General features: G+C 33.7%; 1 protein-coding gene across 2 annotated transcripts in view; it reads left to right on the top strand.

The window, feature by feature from the left end:
• Positions 1 to 13883, top strand: part of FAM188A (family with sequence similarity 188, member A) — a 142606-nt gene that overhangs the window by 117085 nt on the left and 11638 nt on the right. For both annotated transcript variants that reach the window (XM_014547986.1, XM_005876564.2), the window contains 2 exons: positions 9514 to 9586; positions 11919 to 12006. In XM_014547986.1, the coding sequence (XP_014403472.1) occupies positions 9514 to 9586; positions 11919 to 12006 (161 nt within the window). The remainder of the gene's footprint in view (positions 1 to 9513; positions 9587 to 11918; positions 12007 to 13883) is intronic.

Below are 13883 nucleotides of genomic sequence, written 5' to 3'. Positions count from 1 at the left end.
CCTTTCACAGGGGTCGCCTAAGACCATCGGAAAACACATATATAATTACATATTGTTTTTGTGATTAATCACTATGCTTTAATTATGTTCAATTTGTAACAATGAAAATACATCCTGCATATCAGATATTTACATTACGATTCATAACAGTAGCAAAATTACAGTGATGAAGTAGCAACGAAAATAATTTTATGGTTGGGGGTCACCACAACATGAGGAACTGTATTAAAGGGTCGCGGCATTAGGGAGGATGAGAACCACTGTTCTAGATTGTCAGTTTTGTTGGTATATAATTATTCATGGTACTCATGATTTTTGTTGTGTCAGTTATATTGTCTCCTCTTTCATTTCTGATTTTATTATTATGAGTCTTCTTACTAGATGAGTCTAGCTAAAGGTTTATCAATTATACTTTTAAAATCCAGCTCTTAAATTTCATTACTCTTTTCTATTGTCTCTATTATATCTATTTCTCTTCTGATCTTTTTTCTTTTCTTCCTTCTACTAATTTTGAATTCATTGTTTGTCTCTTTCTAGTTCTTTGACATAAATATCCTAACTTTACCCCTCAAAATTTGAATTTGACTATATATTCAACTTGATCAGTGAATTTTATATTTTCATGTTACTAATTTGTGTCCTTTTTTTCAGCTTATAGAATTATCTTTAGTATAGGGCAGGTCTCATTTTTAAAAATATCCTCAGCTTTTGTTTATCTCAAAAGTCTTTATGCCACCTTCATTTCTGAATGACAACTTACCTGGATAGAGAATTCTTAGTTGACAATTATTTGTTTTGAACACTTTGAATATATATTATCCCTGTCTCTCCAGGCCTGTTAGGTTTCCGCTGAGAAATCTGCTTATAGTGTTATCAATATTCCCTTGTATGTGATGAATATTTTCTCTTTCTGCTTACAAAATTCTCTATTTGTCTTTGATTTGTGAGAGCTTGATAATGTTGTGGGGTCTCTGTATTGAATATCTTTGGGGATCTTTGAATCTCCTATACTTGGATGGTCATATCTCTCTCCAAATTTGGGAAGTTTTCATTCATTATTGCTTTAAGTAAGTTTTCTGTTCCTTTATCCCTCTTTTCCAAGACTCCTATAATACAGATATGCTTATTCTCTGTGGTCCCCCACAATTCATTTAGGTTTTCTTCACTCTTTATTTTTTACTGACTTAATAATATTCTGATATCTGCCCTCACAGATATTTTCTTCCGCCTGATTGAGTCTGCTGTTCAAGCTAACTATTGGGTTTTTAATTTCATTCACTGTATTCTTAACCTTGAGAATTTCTGTTTTGTTCTTTATTATGATTTCTATTTACTTGTTAAACTTCTCGTTTTGAAGTCCATTGGTAGTTATGTTGTTTTGACACCTTTGCATTTGTGTACTAATTATAATATAACTAAAGTATAATAGCTGAGTCACTTTAAAACCACATCATACGTTGAATTCCATTGTAAATACCATGTAGAAATTTAAGTTGTTGGATCAGTGAAGTCCATTGGAACTCTGAATGGACTCAATTATCTTTATGAATACACTTTATTCTATCTTAAAACTTTTACTCTTGAAGATCTGCTCTTTTCATTTCTGAAAATTTGACTCACAGAACTTCTAGGAATAGTCATGTGCCACTTAACAATTGGGATGCATCCTGACAGTGCGTCATTAGGATATTTCTATTTTGTCCTTGTACAGACATCATAGAGTGTACTTACACAACCCTGATGGGATAGCCTACTACTATAATTGTATATGCTATAATTTTCTATGACTGGCAGGGCAGTGGGTTTGTTTATAACAGCATCACCACAACATGAGTAACGTTGTGCTATGATGTTAGGACAGCTACAACATTACTAGGCAATAAGAATTCTTCAGCTCCATTAAAATCTATGGAACCACCATTGAATATGCTGTTATATGGCACATGACAGTATGTCTATTCTCTTAGTAGCAGTATAACTTTTAGTTCCCTTTAGGTCTATAAATCCGTTTTCTTTTATATCAAATGAGAATAATGAGACCTATTTCTTAAGAGTCAATCTGAAGATGAATAATGTTATAGAAAATACCCTGTCCAATGCTTAAAACATAGTAGGTATCTATAAATGTCAATTCCTCTCTCTCTCCACCTCATTTTCATTGGTGCTTGTATTGCTGATTTGACTGAGTTGTTTTCTTCCACTATGCTTTTTCCATAACTTAATACACACACAAGTTTATTTGCTCTTGGATTTAATAATATTTTAAATGCTAGATAACATTTCATTCTAAATCTTTAGATAGGAAGTAAAATAGACTTACTACTGAATGAAATTAGCCTTAGAGTAAATCAGCAGCTTTGAGTCATTGCCATGTGAAGCACATTGAACTATATAGTGGATGGTGACAAATTTACAATCATTCTCTTGCCACTTTGAATCCTCTGATAAAAAAAAAAAAAAGAAAGAAATCATTTCTATTCCTAAATATATCCAGTATATTTTGAGCTAAGGGCCAAACTTCTTCCTAAAGGATAGATTTCATAAACTATAATAACAAGTTAATATGAAAGTAAGATTGATGTTAATAGTGTTAAGATTCAAAGAAATGGTGTGATTATAATAAACCTAGATTAGTCAGCAAGCTGTCATGAATACCTGAGGAAGAATTGCATTGGCAAATGGAAGCTTAAAGAGAAGAAAGTGATAAGTGTGTGTGTGTATGTGTGTGTATATATACATATATATATATATACACACACATATAAAGCTATAAATATATACATATATAAAGTTATATATATATATAAAATAAGTTGCTGCTTATTTCATGGTAGCGATTTATATGTATGAAATTGCCAGCAAAATATTTGACCTGAGTGAAAAGACAGGGCAGAAGAAAAATAATTTGTAGTGTTTGCTAGAGGCAAGAGGTTATTTGAATTTTATAAGAAGTATATTTCAGAGAATGAGTTGAGCAGTTTCCTGTGGCATACCCTCTTAAGGATTTATTTAAGGTTATATGTTTTTTTTCCTGCCATTTCAAACTCTGTTTGAGATGTCACCTTTTCTGTATCTCATATTCCAAAGGAGAGTACCACTTTGCAACTCTACAAAGACATATATAAGTGCTTGTTCTATTTCAGGATATGTTTCTACCCATACTAATATAAATTACAGTATGAGATGTAAAAGCCTTCCAGAATGGAATATTATAAGATGAAGTACTAGTATGTACGATGGCATGATGGAAAAGCTGTACATATTCCCAGAATTTCTAGTCAGGTCTTAATAGTGCTGCTTAATTTTTATTTGAAGTGCATGTCTAAGATATCAAACATACTCTTATCCCACTGTAACTACCACATACGATTACAAAACCAAACATATGGTTTTCATGTGATCTGCTTTTTTAGATACCCCTACATTTGTGTCATTGGTGAAAATCTTAGAACTGAAATTAAAACTGAGTGAATGAGTTTCTTGAGAAAGGAAACATCTAAAGAAATGATCAAAAGATCTTAAATGATAATAATTTATTGAATAAAGGCATAAAGAAATGTCTTCAGAGCAAGGAATATTCACAGATAGGAGACCTGAACTTCTAAAAAGCTAATGTTATAACGCTGATTTTAAAAAATCCATCAGGAGTGCAAAGGTACTAAAACTAAGGTTTTAAAAGTAGGATACAATTGTCATAAACAATAGGTTTGTTTGCTTTTTGCAAAATAAAAATTGTAAAATATTTTTTAATTGATTTCAGAGAGAAAGGGAGAGAGAGAGAGAGAGAGAGAGAGAGAAACATCAATGGTACGAGAGGATCACTGATTGGCTGCCTCCTACATGCCCTCTACTGGAGCCCACAACCCAGGCATGTGCCCTTGACTGGAACCCTTCAGTCCATAGGCCAACACTCTATCTACTGAGCCAAACCGGCTAGGGCACAAAAATTTTTTTTAATCATTAATGAGATAGCAGGCTTGTAGTATTCATTTTCTTCTACCAATTTACAAGGGAAGTTAGAATTTCTTATATTACCAATACTAAAAGTATAACCAGTGGCAATTTTTCAGAATTGAGTCCTCATAGATACTGTACATATGAAAATAAATTTGCCCTGTTTTTACTAGAGAAAGAAAATTATTGATTAAATAAAATGGTTTTCATCTATATAGTTTTGTGTGACAACTTAGCAGCACTATAAGCTGAATTAAGAAGAAAGCATTAAAACTTGTTCGGCCACCTTGGAAAAAGTATCTCCTTCTATATATTACTTATCATGGAGAAAATAAACACCACTTTTTCATCTGTATATCACTGTTATGGTTTAGCTCTATATAGTTCACTCTAAGAAGGAGGATTAAAAATAAAATTTTCCATTTTTAGTCTATTTAGTTACTCAGAAACTAATCTGTTAATCTAATTTTATTTTTTCCCCAAACATATATTTTCTTCTTTCAAGATTTAAACAAATCAGGCTTTCTCAGAACACTTAATATACTTACCGTTCTTACAAGCTTCTGGGTAGTTCCACTTTCCGTTTAGCAGAGGCTGCTATGGGGACAATTGTTCTTTGTCACCCTCTTCAGAATATTTGTAGAATAATTGACCTGGAGGGAAGCTGAAGAAAAGAGAATTTCAGTTCTGGTACCCATGAATATTTTTGTGCATAATTGCTCCTGCCCTGGCTGCTACTCATGTGTTTGATAGTTAGGTATACCCGTTTAGCACTGTTAGCACCATGCTTTAGGTATGTTATGAATTAAATGGACTTGTGCAGGCTAATCACTACTTATAGCATTGACACTATGAAACTACATTTTTCAGTGTTCTAAACAGGTGATTTATTAATGACCTTTGGAAACATAACCCTGATTTATAAATGTGGGCCTGTTTAAAAATAATAATTATGTCTGGCTTTACATGGAACGTACAATTTATAAAGCACTTTACCTGTATGGTCTCATTAAAACCTTCCTTAAACCTAGGAGATAGGCAGGGATTATCATTACCATTTTGTTCTTAAGAAAACCAGTCTTGTGGCAGTTTGTGAATTCTTGAGAGCTGGAAGCACTCCAGTTGGTATCGGAAGCCTGGATTCAAATACCACCTCTGGTACTCATTAACTGTGTGATGTTAGGCAAGTTCATAACCTTAGTTTTCTCAGCTGTGAAATGGATTTAATATCTATATGATTATTCAAATACTCAATAACTTGACCATATTGTTGTTTTATAAAAAATTCAAAAATGTGTGACATAGAGCTTACTCAGTAATGTCCAAAGCCACAGGATTCTACATAGATGGAATTTGAAATAGACACAGGTTTCACACTACACCTAATGGGTTTTTAAAATTTGCTTTCTTTTTTCTCTTTTATACTCTCCCCCTGGTAGAATTACATATAAAGAGGCAACCCTACTAGTATTTGAGCCAGGAATACATAGTTTGATTTAAAAGGAGCCCCTTAAATACTATTTTTAAAGTGGCTAAAATATAGTGAGAGCCATGTTTTGTCTGAATGATTTCATTGTACTGTATTTTTTAATCTTTAAGAATAAGTTTACACTCTGGCTGGTGTGGCTCAGTTATTGGAGTGTCAGCCTGCACACCAAAGGATTGCAGGTTTGATCTCTGGCCCTGGTCGGGGCATGTGCAGGAGGCAACCAATCGATGTGTGTCTCTCACATCAATGTTTCTCTCCCCCTCTGCCTCCCTTCCTCCCTTCTACTATCTCTGCAAATCAATGGAAAAATAAATACTCAGGTGAGGATTAACAACAACAAGAATAATTTTACTTATAGATTGTTTCAATTATAGCAATCCTTAGATATTATCTAGAAATTGCCTTTTGTTTAACTTAGTCTTTTCTGTTCTTTTTAAATGATACATCTCTTTCTCTACTCTTTTATTTATTTATTTCTGTATTGATTAAGGTATTACATATGTGTCCTTATCCTCCCATTCCCCCCCCCCCCCACTCATGCCCTCACCTCCCTGGTGTCTGTGTCCATTGGTTGGGCTTATATGCTGCATACAAGTCCTTTGGTTGATCTCTCCCCCTTACCCCCACCTTCTCCTACCTTCCCTCTGAGGTTTGACGGTCTGGTCGATGCTTCTCTGTCTTTGGATCTGTTTTTGTTCATCAGTTTATGTTGTTCATTATATTCCACAAATGAGTGAGATCATGTGATATTTATCTTTCTCTGACGCTTATTTCGCTTAGCATAATGCTCTCCAGTTCCATTCTATACTTTTGCTGCTTCCCTTTCCTCCCTTTTCACTGCCTTTCTTCATCTTGCTGTAATGTTGTCATCACTGTTTCTTTCATGCTGTTCCTGCCATAGTTTTTCTGTATCTTGCCACCATTTTTTGTTTGTTTTGCAATTTTTCCATCACATGATAGAAGTGGTTCTACAACACAGGCAATAAATTACTCACTTCTTTCTGAACTTCATATGTTCAATTCACAAAACTGTTTTTTTAAAAACTATGGTGCCTGAACAGAGTAGTTTGTTGAAACTTGAAGTGAGGACTAGCTTGAATAATTAAATGTAACAAATGTTATTGAGCAGGTACTTGTGCCAGGCACCGTGCTAGGCCCTGGGCTTATGGAATCCCTGCCATTAAGGAGCTCCTCATCAATTGGGAGCCAGCTGAGCAAACGGCAAAGAAACCAAGGAAAGCTGAAATATGAAAATATCTTAACTTTGCCTAGGGGCAAAAATCACGTATATGTTATTAAAATTTTAAAATAATAGGTAAAGTATAATACAACATTTAGTAAATATATAACAACTATTAATTATTTGACTAAAGTGGCATTAAGTTCTCCCTAACTAGCTCTTGGTTTTCTTTTCTATTCCCAAGAAGCTTTACTCTCTCTCACTTACAGTGGTTTGGAAATGTTACAGTCTCAAATGTTTCTCCCCTCCCCCCCAGCCTCTTCACAGGTTGTGTCTTGCCCTTTGTTAATTCCTGACATTTGCTTTCTTCCTGCAGCACCCAGTTTAGCTAGTGTCCCAGTTAAAAGGGATCTGACAGGCTCCCCCTTCAGGCTGTTCCTTGTATTCCCTAATCTTTCAGAACGGAACCCATGACTGGTACTTCTTTCTCTGTAAAATCGAACTCTGATTTCTGCACAATTATGAAATGGTTCTTTTACCCAGGAAATTACAAACTCACCTAACTAATTTTCATCACTACTCCTTGCACTGAGCTGTTTCTACTCTCAACCTCTAGGAGGTTGGCACTTTTTGCAATCTGTTTGCTTGTTTAAAAACACACCAAAAAACCTATTTTTAAACATACAGCTTTTTTCTCTTTTTCAAATGTTTTAAAACAATTTAACTGTACCCTAATATTTACACAGTACTTGCTTACCATCACAATTGCTGTGCCTCCTTTAGTTCTCCCCATTGCAGAACCCCCATTCCTCTAAGCTTAAGCTTATAAAAGTCCTTTTTATATTAATGTATTTAAGTTCTTACCCAGGCATTCAAGTTCTACTTTTTCTTTTAGTGCTTTTTTGGTGTGCTGACTAGTCAACCAATTGTATTCTCCTAGATTTCCTCTGTTTTTTTACTGTGTGTTGAGGTCTTTATCATCATTGTGTCTGTATTTCCATATCTCTGATGAATCAGTTGACTAAATACTAGTTTCATCTGGTTTTAGACTTAATGATTCTGTTCTTTTTTAAGAATTGTATCAAGAATTTTTCTTGATAGGAATGATTAAAGAATAAAGTAATGCCAAAATAAATGTTTCAAAGAGATAAGCAGTTTCCAGATCTCCTCTTTCAATTGTGGGTAAAGTCTTTGAGGTATTGAGAAAATTATATTACAATCTCTGGTTTTAAAATACTGTATGTACAAAATGTAGAGTCACTGACTTATTATAGTTATTGTTGTACTCCAGAAAGTGTTTACAAGTTGTAAATCTCATACATACCTTAGAAATGTGTTGGGATATTTAAGCTTGAGGTCGTGTTTGAGTTAAGAAGAGCACTTTGTTGTTTTCCTAGCTGTTGTTTGTGTCTTTATCCAACCAATTAGCTCTTTCTGGGGGAGAGGGGACTGAGTCTCGGGCTATGGCAAGAATAGATAAGGCTCTGCCATTCACTGCTCCTGGAGATCAGGATAATTCCACTGCTTTTGTCAAGTCAAGTGGATCCACATGATAGCCCACAAGCACAGAAACCATTGTAGATAATTGTTCCTGCCTGCTAGTGGCCAAATGAAGACTGTTTTGCATTCAGAGATGCTGAACTTTTGGCTGTGACTTAACTAAGCAAAACAAATATTTTTTTCCTACATTTCAAACTCATCAAAGTTAGGCTTACAGAGAATAAGTTCTTTATTTGCTCTACCTCAAACTACCGGTAACTTGACAAATTGGAATTATTCTAAACCTTCACTTTTTAAAATTCATTTAATTACCCTAAATGAATATTACCTAGCCTTTTAGTCAAGGTCAGTCTATCTTCAAATGGATAAGCATCTGCTTATGAAGTTTAAGAAAACACCATTTTAAAATCATAACTACTTTATTCCTTTCTGATAGAGACAGAGGACATGCCACATCCTGAAAGCAGCTACACTTTATTCTGTTATTTGATTGTGGAAGCAGGGCTTTTGGACATCTTGTTCTCCATGACATGATTTTTTTTTAAAGTGTCTAATCCCTGAAAAGGATATTGTGTTAGAAGTTTATTTAAAGCTGAGACAGTCTTCAGGAATGAGTAAATGGGTAGAAGAACTCAGGCACTGTACATTTAAGGGAATAAGCAACTTGTTTGTTTAAAACTACTGTTATTTCACACTGTTCTGCAAGCTTTTTGTGTGTGTCACATTCTATTGCATCATTAGAGTTTGAGCCATTTGCTAGTGCTGTTTCCTTATCAAGCCCAAGAAAAGGATTGTTTTCCTTAAGCTAGTCTTTATCAACATTTGATCTACTTTGCACTTCAACTTTTAATTTTTTCCCATTAAATCTACAGCTTTTATTTAAATCAAGGCTGTTATAAGGATATCTTTTCTTCTTATATTGTCAGTTTTCTAAATATCAGTGAAACATTAACATTCTTCAAAAAGTTAAATAACATTGTGATGAAAGGAATATATTGAAGATAAAGAATTATTTTAACTTGATTTCTTAAAGGAAATTTAAAGGTTTACATTGTTTGTTGAAAGATATACCTAATTACTAAATATTTGTTATAAGTAGAAACAAACTTCTATCATTTAAATTTCTAAGCCTGTTTCAAGAAGCAATTTGGCTTTAAGGTTTCCTTCAAGTTCTCAGAAACTAACCTTGAAAATAAATCTTTACCTATGTGCCCCAGAAAACTAATATAAGAGAATGTCTAATAATAATAGGCATTGTACCTAAATAACCTTAATAAGCTGTTCTTAACTTTTACATACATTTTATATGATTTTTCACTGGAATATGATCAGTAGTAATAGCATTTCTTGAAGTAAACTCATAACCCAGGTTGTTTCCATTTCCCCCCAGATAATGGATTCATATCTGATTCACGTCTAGAAGATGTGATGAAAGCGTTGGACCTTGTTTCAGATCCTGAATAGTAAGTAAATAGGAAGTATTATTTAACCAACTCAAAAATCCCATTTAATTTAAAATATATACAGTTTTGCTTTTTAAAAAAATCTAAACCTGCATATATGAAGCATAGTACTTTATATAAAGCAAAGATTTAGGAATAAATCAGACTAATCAGTATTATAGTACAAACTTGATATACTGAAAATGAACTTTCCTTCCCACTATTCCTACTACGCACTTATCCTGCTGAAAATGTGCTAAAATATAAATGTCATTTTTTAACAAACTAAATATGTCTTTTTCTCACTGAAACCTTTTCCATTTAAAAAAATTTTTGCCCATATCTTTAGTAGCTTCAGTGAAAGTCGTGACAGGTCTGTATAATGTCTATATTGCTAGCCCTTGAACATCTCTATGTGATTAACCAGTTAACTGCCACACATCCAAAACGGAAACCATCATTGTGTCTGTAGATGCTTGTGGCATACAAAGGGTTAAACTAATTGAGCCGAAACCTTGTAAGAGACACAGAATATCACAGAATATAATTTTTCAGTACTGAAAGTATCAAAGTATTGACTAACATTAATATTATGTCACTGTCTTCAGTCTCAGTTATATTTGCACATTTGCTGCATCTATCACTTCTTCCATAAATTTGGGATCTTTATTATGCATGAGCACAACGTGCTTCTTCTTAAGTGGATACGTATCTTGATCAAATATGGAAATAAAATAAAGATCACCTATGATGTACACTAACTTTTGTTTTACCTGCACAAGTTGTTTTCCTTCTGAAAAAAATTTTTTGGCAATGAACAAACTTTAGCTTACAAAACATTTAAGGAAAGGATTCAGCAAAAACAGTGTAAAATATATTGATGCACATAGTTTTTAAAACTTGACCATATTTTGTTTTTAAATAAATCAGGTGTGTTTTCTTTGAAAGTATGAAATGCATATGTACATTTACAAACTAATCACATCTGATTTAATATCTGAATCTTAATACTTATAGCTATGATGTTACCCATTCTTAACAGACATAATTGCTGTTTCCAACTTAAAAGAATTGAACTAGTCCAATAAATGGAAAAATAGTAATTAATGTATTTCCTCTAAACTGATTTCCAAATGGAGATCATCTTTTTTTCATTGTCTTAATTTGCAAAAGAGAATTGAACTCAGGTATTTTTGGTTACTGATAATTCTTACAACAGGAAGGAGGAAAAAAAGTGATTTTTTTTTCAATTTTTACATAGATTATTTAATTGTTCTTCTTTCCTTAAAATACATAGCATACCTTGAATTATAAAGTTAGTATAATTTAGTCAGATTGTCTTTCTAGAAGTAGCTAAAAGATTAGACTCAGTTATTCACTCTGTATTTTGGTATGGTTTATAATACATGATGGCCCATAAATTAACAGGGCAAATTTAGGATTAATAAATTAGATGGATTATATACAGTGTGACCTTACCTTCATTTGTTTCATGTCATAACCTCCTGCTCTTACTCAGACCCTTTAAAATGTCACATCCTTTGCACGTTTAATAATAAGGCGTATTTAATTTGGCATTTATAGTTTGGGAGATAACATGGAGAATGAAAAATTTCTTTTCAGAAAGTTTTCATTTTAAAAACCCTTCCAATTGTAGTCTGCTTTTTTCTCTGCCTTCTTTTTAATCACACATAATACCTTTCACCAGCCTTGGCTACACCTGCATGGTAAGAGCTGTGCAAAGCACTATCTAGTTTAGGCTGCTACTAGACAATCAAGTATATACCACTTATAATTCACTATACCTTAGCTCTTTGAGAATTATCTTACCTTTTTAAACTTCAAGTTACATTGCCTAAGAATTTTAAACTTCCACCTCAGTTGGTTCTGGAAAGCTTTTTAGGAGATGTTTTTGATGCACCATTTCCTTTTGACCCTGTTTCTTTTTCTCCTTGAGCTTAAAATAAACATTTTTAAGTTAAATGCCTCATTTGATTGTTAAATTTAGGCATACCTATGAAGCAAAGAGAATTTGCCTTTGGGGGATTATAAGTCTGTGCTTAGAAGCCTAAATTTTTAAATTACTTTACCTAATAAGGAACAGTATTCCAAAGTCATCGTCATAATTTAAATTCTAAATAGTAACAGATTACTCTGGTTTAAAAATAACCAAGTTTTGGCAAATCAGATGTCATTCCTGTGTATTTGTCATTAAGAGGCTAAAAAGAACAGTTCTTAAGATTTTTGGCAGTCAATGTGTTATAGTACCAGTAATTTAATCATGAAAGAAGAAAAATAAGCTTTTTTTCCTTTGTTACCCACTGTTTTGTGTTTTTTTCCTCTCTCCCCGCAGTATAAATCTCATGAAGAATAAATTAGATCCAGAAGGATTAGGAATCATACTATTGGGTCCATTTCTTCAAGAATTTTTTCCTGATCAGGTAATGTAATTGAAGAAATGTTTTGTCCTATTGGGATGATCATCTGTGATTATTTTAGCACTTTTCTTACTCACTTAAAATGTTCTAACATGTAGATATGAGACTAAAAAAGCAGTATTGTGTAAATACTTTGCTGTTACAGAGAGGATTGAAGGGTATGTATGTGCCAGTATAGTAATACAGAACTTTGAGGTAGAGGACCAGTGGAATATAGTGTATACTCCAATATGTACACATAATGATACTGTTTTTATAAAGAAAGGACAAAATTCAGAAGTATGGGGAGTAAAAAGAGAAAGATCTTTATCCATTCCCACCCCTGTTTTCCTTCTCTTAGGTAACTAGTGTCAATAGATTGGTATGTATCTTTTTACAAGTTTCTAAATACTAGAAAGAAGGTAAAGGAGCCTATATGAAGTGAGAGTACTGCTAGTGAACCTAAGTTCCAGGAGACTTTTAGGTGAGTCGAAGAAAAACCTATGAGTGGAGCTGTGCTGTTTCATGTTGGGACATGTCTTCCATTAGGCTCCGATAGCTTCTCAGTTAATAAGAAACTATGCTACTCTCAATACTCTTTTAGGTTATGTCTGTGTCCTTGGGAAGGCAATTCTACAGCCTACATTTGTTTTTTGTGTTTCTTATTTTAAAAAAATATATTTTATTGATATTTTACAGAGCGGAAGGGAGAGGGATAGAGAGTTAGAAACATCAATGAGAGAGAAACATCGATCAGCTACCTCCTGCACGCCCCCCCACTGGGGACGTGCCCGCAACCAAGGTACATGTCCTTGACTAGAATCGAACCTGGGACCCTTCAGTCCACAGGCCGACGCTCTATCCACTGAGCCAAACCAGTCAGGGCGTGTTTCTTATTTAAGTGGAGGAGTTACCATAAACCAAATTATTTAGCTGGGTACATTGTGATCATTTCATTAGATATCAGCATAGTTTAAAGTTCATTGTTTCCATTCTACCTCTATTATAAAAGAGATGTGTTGTCAAGTAGAAAAATATCCAAAATTTATAAAGAACTCATACAACTCAACACCAAACAAACAAATAATTCAATTAAAAAATGGGTAGAGGACCAATAAGATATATAAATGCCAACAGATATATGAAAAGATGCTCAACTTCACCAGCTATTAGGGAAATACAAATCAAAACTACAATGAGATACCACCTCACACCTGTTAGGAATGGCTGTTATCAACAAGACAGGAAATAAGTGTTGGAGAGGGTGTGGAGAAAAGGAACCATCATTCACAGCTGGTGGAAATGTAAACTGGTACAGACACTATGGAACAGTATGAAGGTTCCTCAAAAAATTAAGAATAGAGTTAACTATATGACCTAGCAGTCCCTCTTATGGGTATCTCCCCCCAGAAGTTGAAAACATTTGCAAAGATATGTGCACCCCTATGTGCATTGCAGCATTATGATTCATGGTGGTCAAGACATGGAAACAATCAAAGTGTCTTTCGATAGATAATTGGGTAAAGAAGATGTGGTGCATATACAATTGAATACTACTCAGCCATAAGAAAAGATGAAATATGGATGGACCTTAAGAATATCATGCTAAACGAAATAAGTCAGTCAGAAATAGCTAAGAACCATTTGATTTCACTCATGTGGGATATAAAACTGAAAGGCATAATCACAGACAACAGTATGCTGGTTACCAGAGGGAAGTGGGGTGGTGGGATAGTAAAAGGTTAAGGGTACCAAATATATGGTGGTACCCTATATGATTTGACTTTGGTGGGCATACAATGCAATATACCGATCATGTATCATAGAAATGTACACTTGAAACCTATATTATCTTATTAACCAACTAGAGGCCCGGTGCACAAAAATTTGTGCACTTGGGG

Source organism: Myotis brandtii, unplaced genomic scaffold, assembly GCF_000412655.1.
Source record: "Myotis brandtii unplaced genomic scaffold, ASM41265v1 scaffold49, whole genome shotgun sequence".
NCBI lineage: Eukaryota > Metazoa > Chordata > Mammalia > Chiroptera > Vespertilionidae > Myotis > Myotis brandtii.
This window is presented reverse-complemented; position numbering and strand designations above follow the sequence as displayed.